This window comes from Crotalus tigris, unplaced genomic scaffold (genome assembly GCF_016545835.1).
Source record: "Crotalus tigris isolate CLP2741 ecotype Arizona unplaced genomic scaffold, ASM1654583v1 scf7180000024391.5723578, whole genome shotgun sequence".
In the NCBI taxonomy this organism is placed as follows: Eukaryota; Metazoa; Chordata; class Lepidosauria; order Squamata; family Viperidae; genus Crotalus; species Crotalus tigris.
In genome coordinates, this window is record NW_024100561.1 from 5,303,638 (window position 1) to 5,326,383 (window position 22,746).

General features: G+C 39.7%; 1 protein-coding gene across 1 annotated transcript; it reads left to right on the top strand.

The window, feature by feature from the left end:
* Positions 1–619: 619 nt before the first annotated feature.
* LOC120301737 (cystatin-2) lies at positions 620–8,542 on the top strand. The gene is made up of 3 exons (XM_039329300.1): positions 620–911; positions 2,659–2,772; positions 8,208–8,542. The coding sequence occupies exons 1-3, from the start codon at positions 693–695 to the stop codon at positions 8,283–8,285; spliced, it is 411 nt and encodes a 136-aa protein (XP_039185234.1). The 5' UTR covers positions 620–692; the 3' UTR covers positions 8,286–8,542.
* Positions 8,543–22,746: the final 14,204 nt, after the last annotated feature.

Consider the following 22,746-nt stretch of genomic DNA (forward strand, 5'->3'; position numbering starts at 1 on the left):
AAGAGAGGGAGAGAAAGAGAGAGGAGAGAGAGAGAGGGATGAAGAGAGAGGAAAGAGAAAGAAGAGGGGGAGAGAGGGAGAGGAAAGAGAGAAAGAGAGAGGGAAGGAAAGAGGGGGAGAGAGGGAGAGAGGAAAGAGGGAGAGAGGAACGGGAGAGAGAAAGAAAAAGGAGAGAGAGAGAGAGAGAGAGAGAACTCATGGACGGCAGCCTCTATTTCTTTTTAATTAAGCTGTTCAATCAAGATCTCCCCCTTGCGCATGCGCGCAAGTTTTGCAGCTCCGAGTGTTTTCTTTTCTCTGGGAAACGGGTCCAAGTGGCTCTTGCGTTTAAGGTTGCAGACCCCTGGTTTAGAGGTTCGGGAGCCTGAATCTTTGGTTTCCTAGTTTATCGAGAGAGAAAAAAACCAGTTTTAAAACTGCAAATAATGATTAAGAGAACAGAAAGTTGGGGGAAAATCACAAGATGAATCATTTTTTTCTTATAAGGAAGTAGGTTGACCGCTGCCTACTTTGGAAAAACAAAAACAAAACCCGAGCTGAGAGGCGGTGCCTTCCAGAGGAAGGAGCATCGATTGGCTGGGGACGAGATTCCGCCTCCTAGGGAGGCTCTATGAAAAAGAAGCGCAAGGCAGCAGGCTGCAAATAGCAGGAGACATCTCGGTTGCGAGCTGGGTGCCGTTTGCTGAGTAAAGATGGCCTTGTTGCGGGGTTTTTTGGTGTGTAGCCTACTCTTGCTCAGTTGTATCTGCAAGGAGGCGCTCGGGACCAGGCTCCTCGGGGGACTGGAGAATGCTTCCCCGGAGGAACCGGGCGTGGCTAGGGCCCTTCAATTTGCCATGAACGAATACAACAGAGGCAGCAACGATATGTATAGCAGTCGCGTGTCCGAAGTGGTCGAGGCCCAAAAGCAGGTAAATGAATAATAGCCTAGGCGAAGGCGTGACTCGGGGGTTGTCAGCCGGGCAGGCTCCAAGACATTAATTTACGGTGATAGGTTTTCCGAGTGCGGCCTTCAGAGAGCTGTGAAATTAGACACTGATGCCTCTACGCAGTTTTAAAAAAAAGGGACATATTTTTAAGTGGGGTTGTAATCCTCCCCTTCCCCCCCCCACTCATTCTGCAATTTAGCAATTTAACCCAAACAGAGATCAGATGTTTATCCCTGCTTGATATATATTGAAGTGGATGGAGAGTTAATTGCAGACATAACGAGGACAAACTCAGGTTTGCTACAGTAATTGGGGGAGGGAGCATTCTTTTGCCTATCTGTCAGGCAAGCCAGTGAGAATGTGGGCTGTTGTTGACTAGAATGTCCTTGCTTTAATTAGGTCAAAGAGGGCCTCCCTTTTCCATCACTTTTGCAATTCCCAGCCCAGAGATTAGATAACTTTGTTTGTGGTCCTTGGGTATAATCCAGCTGGTAGTTCTTTTGAAAATTTAAACTGGATATAAAAACTGCACAGGAGTATGAGTTACAAATGCCCTTACCTTTCTAACTTTTTGGAGTATGATATATCCAATTTTCAGATAGAACATTGTGGGTGTTTCATATATACTTTCTTAATCAGAATTAGCACATTCTGTCACTTGGCCTACTGATTTTGATCTTAGACAGCTACCTGTTTGCCATGTGTTAGCTGGTATCATCAAAAGGAAGATGTGGGCAAGGAGATAATTTTATATGTATACCCCTCCCCTACAAACAATGCAGTTAGATCCTACTTATTTTTCTTAATACTTTCATTCTATCAACATTATCTCCATGATCACCACCTTCATTTCTTTATTGGCTCCCTGCTCCAGCTTCCTATGTCATTTTGCTATCAGTACTATCATAGTATTCTTTCTTACTTGCCTACCATGGAAAATGAAAGAATTGCTGCTTACAGCAGGGGTTGAGCCATTCAGTCTACCAAAATAGCTATCTAATGCAGTGCCATCAGCTTATGTTTGGTTGAAACAGCACCCAAACTATTTTTGTTCACTCTTTCTAATGTGGCATCTCTATTGTCAGATGCACAACCACATCAAAGAAGCTTTTGGGAGAACTTCATCTGTTTCAAACTCTCACTCTTTTGTAGGTCCATTAAGACTCTCTGGCATTGTTAGTTTTGCATTTATGCCTTTGGAGAACAGGAGTTCACTATATTTAAAGGGTATTTCGCTCTTGTAGAGATGAAACTGTCATCAATTACATCCAGTTAGAGCTGGGTCTACTTTAAAGAGGATTTGAATGTCAAATATTGGGGGTAGAGAATGAGGACAGAGCTGCCCAGTTCCTAAGCTTGCTGCAACTGCTGTCTTGTGATCAATCAGTCACATTCAGCACAGAATAGGTGATGGGTATCATCTTGTTTTTTGCCATAGGCTGAAAAGTATAGTAAGACTACCATATTGTGATGCTTCCTTTGGGTGAATTAGATTCTCCAGGCGTGGGTCCTTTGACACCCCCCCCCAATCACTCTATCTGAAAGGAAATGGTCCTTTGTCTCATATTTGTTTCCGTAGGTGGCAGTGGCTGTACTCATTGACATTCTTGCAGTAAGGCCTATCACTCGATATCCTTTACAATCTTGGGCAGTCAGAATGATAAATATTTTCAAACATGTATTGGGTAGTGCCATAATGTTCCGTATTCCAATTTTTTATACCATGCAGATTGTCAGCGGAATTAAGTATTACTTCACTGTTAAGATTGGACGAACAGTTTGCCGTAAAGGAGCAACTGATCTTGAAAACTGTGCATTTCATAACGCACCTAAACTGGCACAGGTACGTGACGGAAAAAAGGACAATGTCTTAAGGACTAAGCAGAATTAGACATGATTAATCTCCCTTCAATCTTAGAGATGAAGTGGGGTGATATATGAGAAATAATATGTTAAACTGGAGGAAGAGAAACAAAGTAGCATACATTCCCTTCCCCTTTTGGTGGTTTGGAAAGAAGTCCAGATTATGTAATACTGAGCACCAAAAGTGGTATCCCAGTCTAGTACTATCTTCTTTGTTGTTAATTTTCTGATGAATTAAAAGATGTGGGCAAGGCAATACTTGAATGTATCACTGAGGTGAGAGTTAAATCCATTTCTGTATGACTAGGTCAGGGGTAGGCAACCTTGGCTCTTTTATGACTTGTGGACTTCAATTCCCAGAATTCCTGAGCCAGCATGGCTGGCTCAGGAATTCTGGGAATTGAAGTCCACGAGTCATAAAAGAGCCAAGGTTGCCTACCCCTGCTCTAGGTTTTGTTCCTCTATCAACAGCCTTGCTGATAGTCAACCTACTTTGCTCCACAATGGGGGAATGCCAAAAACAAAGCTCTTGATAGTCTGCACAATGTGATTCTGGGTTCTATAACATCACTATAAAATCTAATGTGATGATTGCTTTATATAGCTACTCAGTTCTCTGCTTGGGCATGAATGGTATCCCAAGAACTTGTGTTACAAACCTTCACTGAAACGAGCTGCACAACTACTCCCAAAAACATTTGGATGAAATAAATAAGATGATGTTGGGAAACTACCAACCAGGCAAGGAGGAAGGATCAAGCAGGGAGTTAGCCTTGAGTCGTGTAGCCACAAGAGACCCAGGACTGACCTCTCCCCCCAAGTTCCATGGAACTTTATCTGTTTGTTCCCAAGGGAGAGAGAGCAGTCTGGGGAAAAGAGTACAAGATTGTAAAGTAGTCAACTTCCACAGTGTGGATATGGTTGCCTGTGCCTAACATTAATCTCTCCAGACTGCTCATCCTCCCCTTGGGAACAAACGGATAAAATCTCATGGAATTTTTGGGGGGTGGGGGATCAGTCCTATGTTTCTTGCTGCTGCACAATGCCTAAAAATTAACCCCCTGCTTGATCCTTCCTTCTTGCCTGGCTTGGAGTTTCCCAACAGATGAGTTTGTGTTAACTTCAGCAAATCTGAGATTGGGGCTCAAACCTGACACTCTTCTGAAGTGTCTAAAGTATTAGGTTTTTAATATGTAGTCCAGGCATGTGAAACACAAGGTCCGGGGTCCAGATGCGGTCCGTGAAGTGGTTTCATGTGGCCCGCAAAGCCATCCTGGAAACAGGGAACGGCCCCCGCTTCCTTGGCCCTGGCCCAGGCCGGCCAGGAGCCAATGTACAATTTTGTGGTGGTCATCTGTGCTGAAACGCATTCAGTCTTAGCTCCACAAGGCTGTCTGGAAACAGCGAGGAACCAGCCCCTGCCGCGTCGGCCTCACCCCCTGGGTGCAAGCTGGGGAGGTGTCACCCTTTGTGAGGAATGAAGAAATGGCCCGTGCCTTGGCACTTGCCCTGGTCCCACCCCCTTCTGCCAGAGACCCTCAGATCTGTCCCACTCCTGCCCAGACCCCCACAGGCACCCTTGACGCGAACGATGTAAAGCTGGCCATGCCCATCCAGTAGGCCACGCCCGCTCCATCCACACCCACCCAGTAAGCCGCACCCACCCTGGCCGCACCCACCTGGCCCCTCGAGGGCAACCGCAATGTTGATGCGGCCCTCAATGAAATTGAGTTTGACACCCCTGATGTAGTCTGTTAAAGAAAAATGCCTTCAGTAAGTGATTTCCCTCCCAGGTAGATGTTTACTAGGAATATTGTATCTGACCTGCAGAAATCCTGATGAGCATTAGATGGGGGCAAAGGGGGAGCAGCTCAGGTTTGGTAATCCTCAAAAGCAGAAATGAGATTGCTTTCAATATGTTAATAAGGGAAACAAAGGTTATGCTACATATTTACCCTAATCTATTATGTAATTCATTAAAGTATGTGGTGCTTAATGTTAATCATTATTAACTTGCATTGTAGATTTCAGTGAGATTTTAATGCCCACTTAACCAGAGTCACAAGGAAAATCTTTGCACCAGACCAATGTTTTTCAGATCACACGGTCATCTTGTGTCCTTCTTCCATCGCATCTTAACAAAAACAGTTATGGAGGATTGTAAATAACTGAGTGATTGCTCAGACAAACTAGACTTTTTCAGCACAGTCGTATACAGAAAAAGGCAACTGTGGATCTCTGTATCCAGGTTTTCTGTTCAGTGTACAAAGAATTCAGTGTTTTTATTAGGGAGAAATGTTGCCATGCCAAAACTGCTTGAATTAGCTGCCTAGTTACTCAGAAGGTTATAGCTAAATAAAGAAATAAAAAAAACCCTCTTCCTTAAATAGTCACAAGATCTTATTCAGCAATACAATAGCTGCAACATTATTATTTCCTCTTTACTAAAGTAAGGCAGTTGCAACTAACGGAGGTTTTGAGGATGTAATTTAAACAGCTCTAAGAATTTTTCTTTTCAATTGACAATGAAGATATTGAAGTGGTAGACAGCTTCTGCCTTTTAGGATCAACCGTCAACAGTAGGGGTACAAGCGGTCAAGAAATATGCTGCAGATTAGCACTTGGTAGAGCAGTCATGAAGGCCTTAGAAAAGATATCAAATGCCATGATATGTCTACACCAGGGGTGTCAAACTCGCAACATCATGTGACATGTCGTGACTTTTTTTCCATTGCCTGCAGTGGGGTGGGCGCGGTTTTGCTATGATGCATCAGGCCCGTGGGCTGGCAGTTTGACACCCCTGGTCTACACAGATAGTCCTTGCTTGGCAATTGCTTATTCATTGACTGTTGAAAGTTATGATGGTGCTGAAAAAATAACTTTACGACCAATGCCCAAATTTACGATGTTGCAGTGTGCAGTGATTGCCATTACAGTCAGCATTGTATGGTCCTGTGCCTGACTTGGTTTTTTTTCTCTCATCTGCAAAAGGGAGAAATTGGAGATTGCAAGAGTGTAAGATGGCGCACAATAAGGACTATGCATTGAAAGGAATGCGGTGGTTCTGCAGCCCTGAAGAGCCATGAGTGCACTATACAATCAGTCCAATGTATTCCCCATTGTGTGTCTGCTTAGTCTCTTGTAATCCCTGCAAGGGGAAATAAAGATCCAAGAGGGTTCTTTTTTGTTGTGGGCAATCTCCTGTGCCTGGCCTGTTCTCCCCCAGCAGGTACACAATGGGCAATGCACCAGGCTATTTGGGTAGCATGCTTATGGTGCCACCACATTCCTTTTGATATGTATTCATCATTGTGTGCCTTCATATTCTCTTATTATCCTTTCCTCTCCAATGAATGCAAATGTAAATAATTCCCTTGTTAATTATCCCATTCCCAGAGTGAACATTCCAAAGGGCAAGGAATTTGAGTGGGGAAGAGAAAGCACAGTCATGATCACATGGTCTTCCACTTTGCAACCAATGATGAAGCTACTGGTTCCAATTCTGGTTGCTGTACCTGTAGAGATCAGACTGTTGCAAGCAGTGTCCCTCTGACACTTTATGGAAGGAAAAGTTGGACTTGAAGCAGGATAGGAAAACTATTGACATTTTTGAACCTTGGAGAAGACTCCTGAAAATACCATGGGACAGCCAAGAAATAAACAAACCAAAAAAAAATGGATCATCAAAGAAATCAACCCAGAGTTTTCACTTGCAGCACAAATGAGCAGGCTAAAATTATCCTATTTTAGACACAATGTGCAAAGGTTTAGCTCTGGGGAAAGCTCTAATGCAGTGGTTCTCAACCTGTGGGTCGGGACCCCATTTGGGGTCAAACGACCATTTCACGGGGGTTGCCAAACAACACAGTCCGCCATTTTTCCCCCTTTTCCTTAGCTGTGCTACTCCCTTTTATTCTATTGGCTTTTGAAAGCCAATAGAATAGACTCTCTTGAATAGAGTCTAATTCTATTGGCTTTCACAAGCCAATAGGAATTGTCCAGGCTGTCTCTGCCCTGCTGAGCCCGCCAAAAGCCCCAGTCTGCAAACGGTGCTGCACCAGTTGAGTAGTCCTCGACTTACGACCGGTTGAGTAGTCCTTGACTTACAATCGGTTAGGGGTCGTGGCATTAAAAAGTTGAGAACCACTGTTCTAATGCTAGGGAAAATAGAAGGAAAGAGAACAAAAGGGTGATCAGCAGCAAGGTGGATAGACACAGTTAACAGTAGCAACAAAAGAGCATCACTGGAGGCCCAGGACAAGGACAAATCATTCTGGAGAAAATCTATATGGTTGCCAAGAGTCACCCATGACTTGATGGCACATAGTCAATGAATCAGTCTGTCCCAAAGGAGGAGATGGAAGCTCTTTCTTTTACTTTTAAAACACACTGTTTGCTATTGTGTTTTCACTCTGGAAAAGAACCTAAATGTTACTCTTAAGTCCTGAATAAAATGTAATAATAGCTAATTGATAGAATCCATAAGATTGAAAAACATAACTTCAGGCAACTCATAGTAGAGAGAGAAGCTATTCATTAAGACAGAAATGGGGATTAGTGCTTCTAACCGTCAGTCTAGTTACTGTGACAGGAGGGAGGGGAATTGTACAACAGTATTTGAAGCATGGTTTCCCCATCTCTTTTGTCTAAGAACTTGGGAAAATATGCAAATAAAGGGATGGGGCTTCCATTGATTTCTGAATGACTTTTTTCTTTTATTAGTTAGTTACCAACCTGCCAGGATGAGTGGTTTTCATAAAAAGCTCATCAGCATTTGCTGGGGGTATTTGATACTTTTTAAATATTACTGTTTTAAAATAAAAATAATTAAAAATGCCACTTTTAATATGAAATTTCAAAATGAGAAAAAAGTTATTCAAAATATATGTCAGGGATAGAACAGCTCAAATTTGACCATGTTGCTTTTCTTGACCATTTGGCAAAAAGTTTTAATTCACAGTTAATGATTCAGTAATCAACTGCTGTGAGTCAACTGTAGATTGACACCTTTTCAATATTGCATGAAGTTAATTAGTTAATCCCACCACTTCACCTACGCATCCACAATTTTTGATGTGTTGATAAAATCCAACATACACATACAGTCAAAAAGAGCATGTGCATCTTTAATAGGCCGCAATCAGGGTACGGTCATATTGTGAGAATCCTGCAAGTTTAAGATGAAAATGTAGAAAGCAGAGGGAGAAGCCAACCCTACATAGGTTAATGTTCCAGTTCTCAAATTGACTGAAATTGAGTTGATTTAAAGTATCCATACTTTCAAGTGCTCTGTGAGGTCAGGTCAGATTTACCTTATCAAAAGTTTGTTATAATATTTCCAGTTAATTATGATTGCCAGTTATGAAATGTGATATGAAATACTTCATGTTTTTTCTTTCTTTCTCCTGTTTGCAGACAATGACCTGCACTTTTGAGGTTTACAACATTCCTTGGAGAAATTTTATTTCCCTGGAAAAAAGTAGCTGCACCTAAAAGCATATTTGGTTTCCTACAAGACAGCTTTCTACTATTCTGATCTTGTTTCTCTAGTTAAAATGACTAACAATCCAGATACATTTTCAAGTGAGAATTGTCGCCGCTAATTCAGCAATGCTCCTGCGTTCATAAAGCAAACCTATTTCCTGTAATTTCCCCTTTGGAGTACTTTATGAACATCACCTTATTTTACAAGTATGAGTTGTGTCATAGCAGAGAAAAAACACATTAAAGGTTTTCTTGTCAAATGTTAAGATTTTTAAAGATGTGTATTCTCTTAATATTCATTACAAAGATTTAGCCACTGGAGACACATGATCTCTAAAATTGTGCTGCCCATGTATTTCACAAGACAGAGCACTCTTGATCTAAAAGCAACAAACTGGTGCCATTTTTTATGTTTACATGGAAATGGTGTTCATGAGTAAGGGTGTGAGGATCTTCCCCCCCCCCCCAAAGTGCTGTCCACTTATATCTGAATCAGCAGAGGACTACTGCCATGGCATTTGTTTTCTCATTGTCACTCCTTATCATCCTATTGCCTTTCCTCCCTACTCCCTACTGTTGTGATGGGTGACAAAACCTGAGGTTTGGGGACAAGAGGGAAGCTCTATTTTTAACCCCAGTGCAGTTAACCATTACTTAAACCAATTTCAGCCATGGACTTAAAGGTGATGGCTTTAAGGAGACTTGACTGGAATTTTCCTTTTATTTTATATCCACCCACTGGTGGGGGGCAAGGGGGGATAGAGTTGAACTTGGATCTACCTTGTGCTGGTGCACCACATTGAGCTCTCTCAATACTGATGGCTCTGTCTTTAATGTGCCTGGTTTTTCTGTTCATTAAATTTATTATTTCAGCCACGGAGTCCAAGCAACAAATCAGAATTGTTGAAGTAATTAAAAGTCTGCTTACACTGAGTATTTTATAAGCATTCAAAAATTTGGCAGAAACTCAATCCTGTCAACTCTGAAGGGAGTGCATTTCAGAGCTGGTGGGCCTGCAGAGAAGGTTTCACCTTCAGATTATGTTGTGGAGGGTGGGGGGATAATGTAAAGTCTCTAAAATAATATGGATTCAAGCCCTATAGACCTTGAAAAGTATAACACTTCATATTTCACAAAAATAATTTGGCAATCATGTGAGTCACTCTTGAATTTTCTCAAAAACTAAGCTGGCTGCTGAGTTCTGTACTAATCTACAATTTTGAGGCTAGATGCAAAACACTTCTGCACATACAACACTTTTTTTTTTTTTACAGATAAGTGACCCATACTTAGTAAAACCTGTAGTGGAGAAAATAAATCTTAACAAACAAAATGGAGATTGCATCCTTTTCTTCCCTGTCTTTTAGACATGACTAGGGTCAAACCCAGTTCATATCTCTGCCTAATCCTATCAAACTAGAAATAAAAGCTAAAATAAAGAAAAAATGGTAAGGGAACACCTGTCTGAGCTCGATGAACATAAATCACCAGGACCTGACGGACTACACTCCAGAGTTCTGAAGGAACTGGCAGATGTCATCTCAGAACCACTGTACCATATCTTTCAAAAATCCTGGAGCACCTGGGAACTACCAGAGGATTGGAAAAGAGCTGATGTGGTTCCCATCTTCAAAAAGGGAAAAAACAGACCCAGGAAACTACAGACCAATCGGCCTAACATCAATACCTGGGAAGATACTGGAAAAGATAATAAAAGTTATCTGCAAACATCTAGAAACAAAGAAAGTTATAACTAGAAGCCAACACAGGTTTGTTAAAAATAGATAATGCCAAATCAATCTTATGTCATTGTTTGATTAGGTGCTTTTTTGCCCAGCCAGGCTCATTCTATTTCTCTAGATAAAGAAATATCTCTGAAATGACCCAATAGGTCATTGATGGCGAACCTTTTAGAGACTGAGTGCCCAAACTGCAACCCCAAACCCACTTATGCATCGTCTAGTGCTGGGTGGGTGTGGCCCATTGGGTGGGCGTGGTAACGGCAGGCTGGGTGGGACTAAAAAGTTCAATCAATTCCAACTTTGCAAGATCTTCCCTCCCCCTAAAGCGAAAAGGTTTTATAAAACCCAGCTGAAGGCCTAGGACTGGGGCAACGGCGCCAGCTCTGAGTGCTGCCTCTGGCACCCGTGCCATAGGTTCGCCACCATTGCAATAGGTCATGGGTTAGTACTTTAATGATGACCCAATAGATCATGGGTTAGCAGTACTTAATAACAAACTACAGAACAGAACATTCAAAATAAGGCATACAAAATGAAAAAAAATACAATCATGCTTTCTATCAACAATGTGCAAGTTTTGTAAGCTGGAGGAACAAACTTTGAAATGATGAGTTACCTTGGGATCCTTATCCATCACTACAAGTTGAACATAAAATACTTCGGTCCATCCATCCCATTGTATATCTTAAGCCTGCAGGTTAACATCTCATGTACCACTATTTTAAGGCTATTTTCTTCCAAGATAATACAAATCATTTACATTGGATCTTTTAATTATTTTAATCTTCAGTTGCTGAGAAATGCATGGTGTGTGTTTGTCATATCTGCAGTTTCATTTTTTAATGAAAGAAGATTTGTTTGGAAAACACTGGCCTTTTCATCCTAGCTTCCACAGCCTCAGCTCAAATAAAAAAACCAAAACACAAATCAGTTTATTACAGCCATAAGGCCAGGTATACTAAACTATATAGTAGAACTGTTACATAAATATACAACAGAAAAACAGTGAATATATTAGGATCCAAAATAATGTAAGAACCTATATAATAAAATAAAAGTTAAAAAGTCTTGTAATATCTATAGTGTTTCATTTTTAGCAGAATCTGACAAATTTTGTTGTGTGGAATCACATTCACACCCACACATCACGTTGTGTAAAGATCAGTGTACAGCTTTGAAAAAACTACAGTCTTTAAAGGTCTCAAGTCTTGACAAATTGTTTTGCATCATTCTGAAAACTCCAATAATCTCAAACCAGGAGATTCTTGGTTCTATCACAGCTTAGTCATGAAAGCAGCCTAAGTTGACTTCAGGCGAATCAATCTTTCTCTCAACCCAACCTATTTTACATGATTATTGTGTGGAAAATAGAAGAAGGAAGGTATGTTAAGTATGTTTCCTACCTTGAATTATTTATAAAAGAACAAATGCAGGATACAAAAAAATAAATTTTATACAATAAAAACAAAAGCTAATTAATGAACAAACCTCTACTAAAGCATTTTTCTTGAGTAAGTACTGTTTGTTTGTTTTTTTTAAAAAAATCTTTTTGGGGAACATAGATCACAAATTACAAATCAAAAGTAGAACTAGTTTTTACATTCTGAAACTTGCCCTGACTTTTCTCATTCTATGCTTTGCAGTGATGGAATTCAGCTTAACCTATAAATTAATTATCAATCCTATAGAAATATGTTAAATGACCACTTGATGGCACCAAATAACTTTTTCTTTGATAGGAGAGCATTGTTAACTTTTTATTATTGTATGGCCTCAGAGGAATGCTGAGGAACCAAACAGCAGCCAGTCTTAGTCAGGCTATCCCAGTTGTGATATTCCTAAGTAAAAATAATGAAGCCCTCAGTGAACCATACCAAATCTTAATTCCTCTTGGTCCAATTCAATACTCACCCATAAGATGGCAGGAGGGTTTTTGGTTGTGGCTTAGTGTGAGTCAACAAATAATCATAATAAAGTATGGATCAGTGCAGTGTGGGAAGCCATATTTGGGCAACCATTTGCTCAATAACCCAAATGATTATTTGATGTAACTTTTCTAATATCCTTTCCTCCTGGATACAACTTGCTAAGTTGCTGAGATACCAGCTGGAGCACTGATGGGAAGATTTGAAATCAATGTCTCCATATACAAGTTTAAAATAATTTTAAATCAAATTCTGCAAACAAGCAGTACTTGTCTATTATCACTTCATCTTTGTAATGCAGAGCTTTTTTAGGTAACAAAATGTGGTTTTCTCCAGTTCTGCCAAGAGACTAACAGGATAGATTACCTTGAACTCAATTATCTAATACGGCAACAATTCTGATGAATACAGCAATCTTATAACATAGTTTCCGCTTTAGATAAAGCACATAAAGAATACTGTCAGAATACTGTTGAACCTTTTTTGGTAGGTTAACTTAACAGCTGTTGTTGAACCATTATGATGTGAATAAGATGTATCAAACAGCATGGTTTTTAATGCTCATAAGCTTACATTAGAAGACCAGTTCGAGGTCTCGTGAAAGCTCTCCCAGCATCCTGAAATCACACCACTGAAATTTGACAGAAAAATAACCTAATTTAAATAGCAGTTTCAAACTGTTTATTATATTTGGGAGTTTTAGGATAATAACTTCCCCAAAAAAGGACTAAATTGTTTTTGTTTTAGCCTTGCCTTCCTCCAGAAGGTTGAGAAACTGAGTGGCAGATCGGACTCCTCCAGGCCTGGTTTAGATTATCTAATTAGTTTGAAAAAGATATTAGTGCTTCTTTACAAGGGGATGTAAGTTGAAAGGCTAGATTCGTGGTGGCGAACCTATGGCACACATGCCCCAGGTGGCACGCAGAGCCCTCTCTGTGGGCACGTGCACCGTTGCCCCAGTCCTAGGCCTTCAGCTGGGTTTTATAAAACCTTTTCGCTTTAGGCCTCATTAAAAAAAAAGGTTCAATCAATCAATTTCAACCTCTCACGGGGAAAAAAAAGATCTTGCAAAGTTGGAATTGATTGATTGAACTTTTTAGTCCCACCCAGTCTGCTGTTACCGCAGCCATGCCCACCCAATGGGCCACACCCACCCAGCACCCAATGATACATAAGTAGGTTTTGGGTTGCAGTTTGGGCACTCGGTCTCTAAAAGGTTTGCCATCACTGGGTTAGATTATTGGCTAATTGTAAATATACTTGTTTTGATCAGAGTGTCTGAGTCCTCTAGATCAATTTCAACCTGACCTCTAGCCAAATCCTTGACAGTTTCACAAGAGGTATTGAGTAAATGCTGCTTCACACACACACACACAATGCTGTTGGTTCTTATAAGAATCCTGTATTCCACTCATCTGGATGAGACCTTATATTCAGAAGATACGATTACTGATGTCTGGAATCAGTAATGTGTGCATTCAGAGCTGACATTCTGTTGATAAGGTAATACATCTGTTAGGTAAATAATGTGTAATAAAAAGTAAAGCTCAAGTCATGCTGTTGAAAGTACCTCCCTGTTAAAATTGAAAGTGCCTCCCTATTAAAATTCAAATTTGAAAGGGGATGTTCAGATTAAAGTATCTGCAGCAGACGGTTGCCTACTCTTGATTTGAACACATTACCTCTGTGGACAATTAATGCTATTATCAAACTGCTCTTACTGTTAAAAATATGTAATCTTTTCCCAACAGGAGTCTGCTTTCATGTACCTTGTATCATTTATAGCAATAACACAGTGCATTCAGACCCCCCCTTCACTTTTCCTGCAGCCTAATTCTACACTTGTTGAAATTAATTTTTTAATTTTTTAATTTTTTCCCTCATTAATCTACACTCAGTACCCAATAATGACAAAGTGAAAACAGAATTTTAGAAATGTCTGTCAATTTATTAAAAAGAAAAAACTAAAATATCACACTGGCATAAGTATTCAGATCCTTCACTCAGTACTTTGTGGAAGCACCTTTGATAGCAATTATAGCTCAACTCTTTTTATATATGACGTGACAAATTTTGCACACCTGGATTGGGGAATTTTCTGCCATTCTTTGCAAATCCTCTCAAGTTCAGTCGGGCTGGATGGTAACCATTTTCATGTCCATCCAGAGATGTTCAATAGGGTTCAAGACAGGGCGCTGGCTGGGCAGCTCTAGGACATTCACAGAGTTGTCCCTAAGCCACTGTTGTGTTGTCTTATTGAACCACCAATCAACAAGAGAATCAGCTGTTCAGAATTTAAATATAGCCCCAAACGAACAACCAATCACCCGATCAACTGACCACACTGTCACACAAGATATTTATAAGCTAAGGAAAATAGGACAAGAAAATCCTGATGACGTTATCTAGTTTTGTAATGAAATGTTCAGAAATTAAATTGAAACCAGCTTGGAGAGCAAACCACTGCCAAACTTTAAGGTATTTCTCTTGATACCTCACTCCATTTGATGGGAATTCAAATACTGTTTGAATATGTACCAACCTTAATGTCATGCAGTCCACTCCACACTTAATTTACTTGCTAATCAGAATGTCATTGGGTATTTTGCTAAATGTTCAGCTGAAATAAATACATTCTTACAGTCTATTCAAAATATGAAATAGGTGAAGCAATTAAAGCAAGAAAATCCAAATCACAGATACAGAATAGGCAGTACCTGGCTCAATAACAGAAACTGTGAGAGGGATCTAGGACTCCTAGTGGACAACCACTTAAATATGAGCTAGCAGGGTGCTGCAACTGCCAAAAGTGCCAATGCAGGTTGCATGGACAGAGGGATACAATCAAGATCACGTGAAGTCCTAGTATCCCTTTATAAAGCCTTAGTAAGACCACACTTAGAAAACTACTCTAGAAAGAATGCAGAAAAGAGCAACAAAGATGATAACTTAGGCAAACTTCCAGAGGAAACATTTGAAATTCTGAAAACATGGTCTGCTGTGGCAAATGGTGTCCCTCAGTAACTGCCCCTCCTTGCTGCATTTTCTAGCCAAAGCCTTGTCATAACACTTTGGCTTAGAACAATGGGATTTATAGCTTCTATTATCAAAACATCAAGACTACTTTTTTACTTTCCCCTTAACTGAATGTAAATGTGTAATACTTCAAGGGATAAATTAGTAAATGTTTCAAGCTGCTTAATAATGGACAACACCAGCCAATAGGCCCTCCATTTCCTACTAACAATATTGTTGAAGGAGACCTCTTTTTATTTAGCACTCATTTTCCCAGCCTTCCTGCAATTGAAATGTCCCAGTGCCTCATTTCCTTAAGTAAATATCAGAGATGGTTTACAACATAAGGCTTGTTATCTGTAAGAGTGAAAAACCCAAGGCCAGCAGAAATTTTGAACAATAATGCTTAAATAGTGCTTAAAGATGGAAGGTATTTCTTGATGTGAAACTCGTTATAATCCTGTTTTGTCCACAAACTGTTTCTCACTCCTTCTCCACCTGCTAATTCTACGCTGAATTAATATTAATTATGTTGTCATTATATAGCACTCTTGGAGTATGGCTGGCCATATTGGATTCATTCTACATATTACATAAAATGAAACGTTTAACCTAAAATGGTAAATTTTAGACCAGACCCCTCAAAAAGCAGATGTGGCAGAATATTTTAATTAAAAAGGCAGTGTAATACAGTTTAAAACTCTATATAGTAAATACACATATTAGGGAGCAGGATTAACCTAGTCTTTCCTTATTTTGATGAATTGCAGATGTAATTTTATTATCTAGGTCAGCGGCTCCCAACCTTTTCTGTACCCCGTGCCCCTAGAATGCTTCTGATATATTCTCACATCCCTTACAAAAGTTTGAAATAACAGCAACAAATTATGCATATACACCATAATTTTGAAAAGCCAAGCTTTCACACCCCCTCGAATATACCCCCAGTTGAGAACCCCTGATCTAGGTGCATTCATGAAATGAAAGCAGAGTAAAATCCAGAATCTTTCAGTGTTTCACCTTATGGAAATGGAAGTTTGAAATAGTGTTCTGTTCCCTCAGTTTGTATATTAGGGGTCCAAATTAGGTAAGGTACTAATCTATATTGACTACTACTAACTACCCATTCTAGAGAAAACGTATCCATGATTAACAAAACAGAGATGGTTTAATCTCCCAGAGCAAACAATACAAGCAACATTTTAGCATGTGTGCTGCAGTTGCTCTTGCACAATAACCACAGAATGTAGCACAGCAAATAGTTAAATAATGGATATACGTTACTTCAACATAATCCATGGAGAACATAACCAAAATGTTCTTCTTTGACATAGGCTGGACATTTCTTCCTATATAGTCTACATTTTTTTTATTTAATATTTGACAATTCCTACCAAGCGTATTGCATAAGCAGAGCAACCTCAAATGTCAATAGCATAGTCATGTTATAGCCAAAAGTTTACTCTTTCGCATTTGGCAGTTTGTATGACAAGTAAGGCACCACAGGAATATAGAACAGGCAAGCACAATAACATTACATTACAACTTGCAAGCAGTGATTTTGCCAAAAAGGAAAAAAAGTATAACAGCAATAAACATCATGCACCGAGTGGGCAGCAGTAATGTACTTCTGCTGACAAAGCAGCATTTCCAGAATGGATCTTTTGAGTCTCCAGATATGTCCTTAACTGACTCTTCTCTCCTGAGTGTCTGCTGCATCCTGGCTCCAACTATCTGATGTCAGAACTGTTGAAGCAGCATGGGGCAAAATGCCTTACTTCCCTGAGACAGACTAAACTCTGGAACCTGGGTTTTGTTTTTTGTTTTATTTTCCTTTTTGGTTATAAATTTGGAAGACGCCAAGCAACCACTTCAAGGGCAAAACATTTTGTATATTTGTTACAATTACTTTTCCTCTCTTCTCCCTTCACACCAATGCCAAGGAGGCTATAGAATAAGATTATCTATGTACTGTCAGTATAATTCAAGAAACTCTAGCTAATGCAGGAGAAGCTGAAGTTCCACTCCTCCCCTTCTATAATTGTTCATATTTTCTGAGCAGTTGTGATGCAGTTACGATTACCATGATGGAAATGTTGCCATGAAAGAATTGCTATTACATATCCAACAGTCTCTGTGGCATCTTAAAATGGCATCTCATGGCGACTTAGATCCACAATGCCTCTTATTTCTATGGCTTCCTATGGGCTTCTGTGCACTGCCAAGATGCCCTGTCACCAGTATGGGCCAACAATCATTTTTGGATGGCAGGAACAGAAGACATCGCCTTTTATCCACTACAAAAGTGATCTCCCCCCCCCCACCTCTGGCATGTTTTCTTGCTTTACTTTTAAATTACTTCTGTATGGTCGCTTGGAGGAAAAATGAGTTGGTGGAACATAATCAGTCAATCAAAAAAAAAAGTATAGTGGTGCATTATTACTTTGCTCCTGTAAAGAAATTTTACTTCAGGTGATTGGTGAAATGATGGAAGACTGTATTGCTGGATTTATTTAAAAATAAAACCAGGAAAAAATAAGTAACACAGAGAAGGAAAAATAATAATTAAAAAAAATCTGCTAGGTTTCAAACCAGCAATACTTTGTAGTTTAGACCATTGTTACAACCACTGAATTATTGCAGAACTATTCTTAAAGAGTCCAAGAAAGGATTTTTGCTGTGTTTTTGCATATATATTTGAGGCCTTAATGTTGTATATATTTTTATGTGTAGTGGGAGTGCCTGCGAAATTACACGTATATACACACAAACACATATATACTCACAACAGTCTACAGGATCAAGAAGACCTGCCCACAGGAAAAAAAAGTTATTGCCCATTGCTTTTCTGGAACAGAAATGGGGGGGGGGTAGCACAGGTGTAAGAGAATTGTCCAATAGGAGGACATGGTAGCCTAGAGTTTGGATGAATACCTTGTAAACTGTTGCAGAGCATCTCAGTGCAGACCAGGTTTTCTTAAACTGGCTTAGAAACAAGTCAGCCTGCTCTAGGATGCAATGCAGATATGGCCCCACAATATATTACAATAAAAAAAATGTTTGTAACATTTTGTAACAGAATTTATGGAAGGCTCCAAAACCAAGAAATGGCAATATATAATTATAAAAGAGTCCTAGTTTTGTTTGGGGGTGTGTGTGTCAAATCTTAGGTATTCCTAGATTTATAGCTCCTGCCCGATGAACAGGTGGCAGCTGTAGCCAGGAAGGCCTTTGCATAGTTCATCTGATGCACCAGGTATGTTTTTTCTTGACTGGGAAGTCCTGCAGACATGTCACTCATGTCTTGCTCATCTCATGGTTTGTTTATTGCAATGCGCTTTATATCAGGCTACTTTTGAAGATTGCTCAAAACTTTCAACTGGCCTAGAAAGCAGCAGTGCAGGAAGCTTCTTGAGCCGCACTGGTTACCAGTATGTTTCCAGGTGCAATTGAAGGTGTTACTTATGTTCTGTACAGCCCAATATAGCGTAGGGCCTGGTTATTTGAAGGAGCCCCTATCTCCTGTGATATCAGCTTGGTCAATTTGGTTCAACAGAGTTGAGGTGCTCTGAGTCAAAAAATGTCATCTATTGGGGTTCAGGAAATGCCCCTTCAATTATGGTTCCTGCCTGCTGGAATAAGATTCTCTCTGATATGCATGTGGTGCCCACCTGGACTACATTCTGGAAAGCCTTGAAGACCTGATTGTTCTGCCAGCCTTTGAGGGAGGGTGATTGGGACCCCTGATATATTGCTTCAGGGCATAGGTGGGTTTAGCTAGATTTGCCTTTAGTTCTTATTTTTTACTTCATTCTCATTCCATTTATAATTACTGTATTATGTTTTTTTTTAAAAAAATTCTGTTTGGTTTTGTTGTACACTGTCCAGAAATGGTTCAGGGTTGGATGTTGCCTAATTTGAACATATTTAAATTAAATTAATACAGATTCTAGCAATGGGGTGGCCAGTAGAGCACTCAAAGGCAAGATTTTAGGCAGACATATTAGCTTCACTTGCAAAGTGAGCAGGAGGGCATTCTGAATGCTACAGAGCTGCTTTATATACATTATATACATTTGTAAGTCAATTAAACTTAAAATTTAAAATTACCTAAGTCTACCACTGATTATAATAATTCTCAGCTACCATCACTGCAGGAAACGTGTTGCAAAAAATGCACGTGGACTATGAACATAAAAGGAGGTAATTATTTTCAACAGCAAGAAAGCTACTCTCCAAAGAAATAAGGGTTCCATAATGTCTAATTACATAATACACTGCTGGAAATTTTCACTCACTTGGTTATAATGACCGGCTATAATATCCAAAGCCGAGACACGTTCAAATTGAGGTACTCTTCACTTCACCAGCCTCAGAGAAAAAACACTACCTAAGAAAAGATCCCTTGGGTCTCACATACCTCACTATTTGGGGTGGGCCTCTTCTGAGAGAAGAACATTTTGCTGCTGCCTCCCTTTCTCTGAAATGATTGAGCAATGCAGTCATAGCTGATGCAAGCATGCAACTGAGCAGATGGACTCCTCTAGTCACATTTAACATTACAATCAAACGAAGATTTTGCTAATCGGTTGTAAAACTGTTAATCCTTTTGGTTAATAGAATTGGATATGCATTTATAGCCACAATGTTATTCTTGTGAAGAGTCTTGCTATGCTTGTTTGCTTAGAAAGTAGTCCCATTGCATTCAGTGATATCCAAAAACTGCATCCATGGGGAGAGACTGCAGCTATAGACCACCCTGTTCAAGTGCAACCCACCAGCCTTGAGCCAATAGAAAAGTATGCCAGCATAAAATTCGCTGTCTTGATGTGTTAGCTCTATTCTAGCTCAGTCACAAGGTGATGCTGTCTATATGATGTCAGTAGTAACAAGTTGCAGAAAGCAGTTAGTAGATTCTTTTGACTTTGTTTCTGCTCCCACTGAGCCTCTTCTGTTGGTGGTAAAACAACCACCAATCTTTTCCTTAATGTAGAATTGGGCAGGATTAGACAAGCAGCGGCAGGTGCTGAGAAAGGCAGGCTTAACCATCTGTTAAGGCATCTGTGAACTGTCAGTCAGGCTGCTTCTGAACATTGGTCTGATGATTCTGTAAAAGAGCACTAAATCTCTGTCCAGAAATTGCCTGGCTTCTGAATAACAAGACACTGAAGGGACTCCTTCGCAACTTGTCAGTTGTGATAACAGCAGTGCTTTTTTTCTAAAAAAAAAAAAAAAAAAAAAAGGTGCTGGAACTCACACACGTCATACAACCCGCCTTGCCTACCCTACAAGGTTCCATCCAAAAAAGGTGCCGGAACTCTGTTCTGGGCGTTCTATGAGAAAAAAAGCCCTGGATAACAGGCATGAAGAAAAGATAAGGATTGAAGTGGGAAGAATTGGATGATAACAAGTGAGTTCTCTTCTTAACTAGCATTGCAGTGGCGGGGCTGGTAGTACTTGGAAGTGGCTCAAGGAATAGGGAAAATGGCACAAGAAAAAGTAAAATAGCCTCTCACCCCATCTCAAAGAAATAGAGGCATCAAAAGCACAATAATCTGAAACACATTTTTAGCAGAAGCAGAGGAAAACATTTAATGGGGATAGAAGCAGCAATGTGGAGTTGGCAAAGGGAGAGACAGGACTGTTTTTTAAACACTGCTCTAGTCTTTTTGTAAAATAGTGCTAGATCCATGTATAAAAAACAGATCTAGTGCATTTTGAAATGAGCACTAAATCTAAGTATATAAAGAACACATGCAAGACCCAATAAGCACCAATCTATTGTTACGAAGGCAGAAAGTGGCATCTCATCCCTCCTGCAGCCCAAGCCCAAACACCCAGGGACAGCAGGGCTTAGTGAAAAAAAAGGCAACTTGATCGCAACTGGGCCAACAAGAGCTGGAGAATTCCTCATTCCTGACAGATGGACTGTTCTGGAATGCGTCCACTGATATAATTTATATTATGCAAAAAAGAAAAACACTATAACTAGTACAGCTAAAGATGACTTCAAACTCCCTCTGATGTGAACTAAAGATAAAATTAAAGGCAATGACATGACTCCATATTATATAAAAATGTTTACCATGATATAGTCATGCTATGGTTAGGAAGGATGAGGATAGGCTTGTGGTTTATGGTTGGTCATATAAGTGCCCTGACCAAGCTCTAATTGTAAATGTACCAGGCCCTTCTTTAAGAGAAGTATCTTCCTATTGGGTGGTGGGTTTTTTGTTTTTGTTTTTTTGTATACCCTGACCAAGTAAGACTCAGAATAAAAATATATCACTCCTTTGTGTTTATGGAAATGGGTCAGCCACAGAGTTTCTGGGCATTCTCTGGGACTAGGCAATGTTGCAGTATAGTGTTCAAAAGTCTCACCTGGCTAATCCAAATGCTGTTGCTTCAAAGGAAGGAGGAAACTTTGAATAATTCATATGTTAGGGCAATGTTTCTCAAACTTGGCAACTTTAAGATGTGTGGACTTCAGCTTCCAGAGGTCCCTAGCCTAGCCAGTCATGGGAGCTGATGAACTTCCATTCTGCAAGTTGAAGTCCACACATCTTAAAAGTTAGTAAGTTTGAAAAAATGCGGTGTTAAACAGTGTTGTCAAGTATATGCTGAAAGTAGCAGCTTGATTCATTTGGTTTTCCAATAATCCCTTAATCAAGAGAAAATCCAACTAAAGGAGAATTTCCAAATAAGAATCAATTAAGGGAACCCATGCAGTTCCACATTAATACCAACATTACTTTTTGCTTTCTGCATCAACCATTGTCTCATTTCTTGGTAGAAAATAAGTAGGTCTCAGAGTCCAGAATTTCATAATCCCTTGGATCACTATGTTTGTCTGAATTTCATGATGCAGAAAACAGCATAAGTGACCCAGTTCAACTGAGAGCAGGAGATTGTCATCCATGAGTGAAACCTCCACTTTTTCAGTGAGCCAAAACTACTGCTGGCCCTCATTTTCGTTGAACAGTCAAAACTGCTTGCTCAGAGTACCGTAAATGGATAGCAAAAACTGAAAAAGGAGGGGAACTAAAGAAAAAAGATTAGCTTAAAATCCCAAATTCATAACACCCCATATGAAAATGGGAAAACAATCTCATAACTGCATGCTGTCTTAATCATGTCATTTAAATGTCTGCTTTCTAGAGGCAGCAGAGATCATCCTCATATTTACTACATCAACTCAGTTTGGATTCAACTAGGACACAAGGAAATGTTTGGAACTTTGGCTTAGTTTGATGCAGTTCTGTCCCCAAATTGGAGCCTTCTACCCTTGAAGCCTAATCTTCTCTGGTGCATGTGAAATATTTTATGAAATAAAATTCTATGTTCTATTTTTCTATTTTTCACCACGAGTAGGTATGATCAGGCATGAAATTTCAAGTTTGTTATAGTATTACAGTGGTTACACTTAATGGCTTAGTCCCTTTCTGATTTTCACCATAACTTTATTCTTTTTGCTGAGATTCATTCTGCCACCTAAATAATGTAAAGATAGTTAAATTTACTAAGGAAGAAGTTCAAAACATCTTTCTCATTGTCTCATAAAATATTTAAGCCATGCAAGGTATTTGTGCAGAATGGAGCTTCTTGGGCTGCAAACTTTGATAGATTCAACTAATTGTTTGAGACTGATGCTGAAAATGTTGCTTTATGTGATGTGGTCCTGTGCTCCAGCGGCTTCCTTTTGAACATATTAATTTAGCTCTGGAACACAAAATGTTTTTTGTAAGTGCTTGGGCTCTTTCACATTGTATGCGAATGTAATGGAAGCTA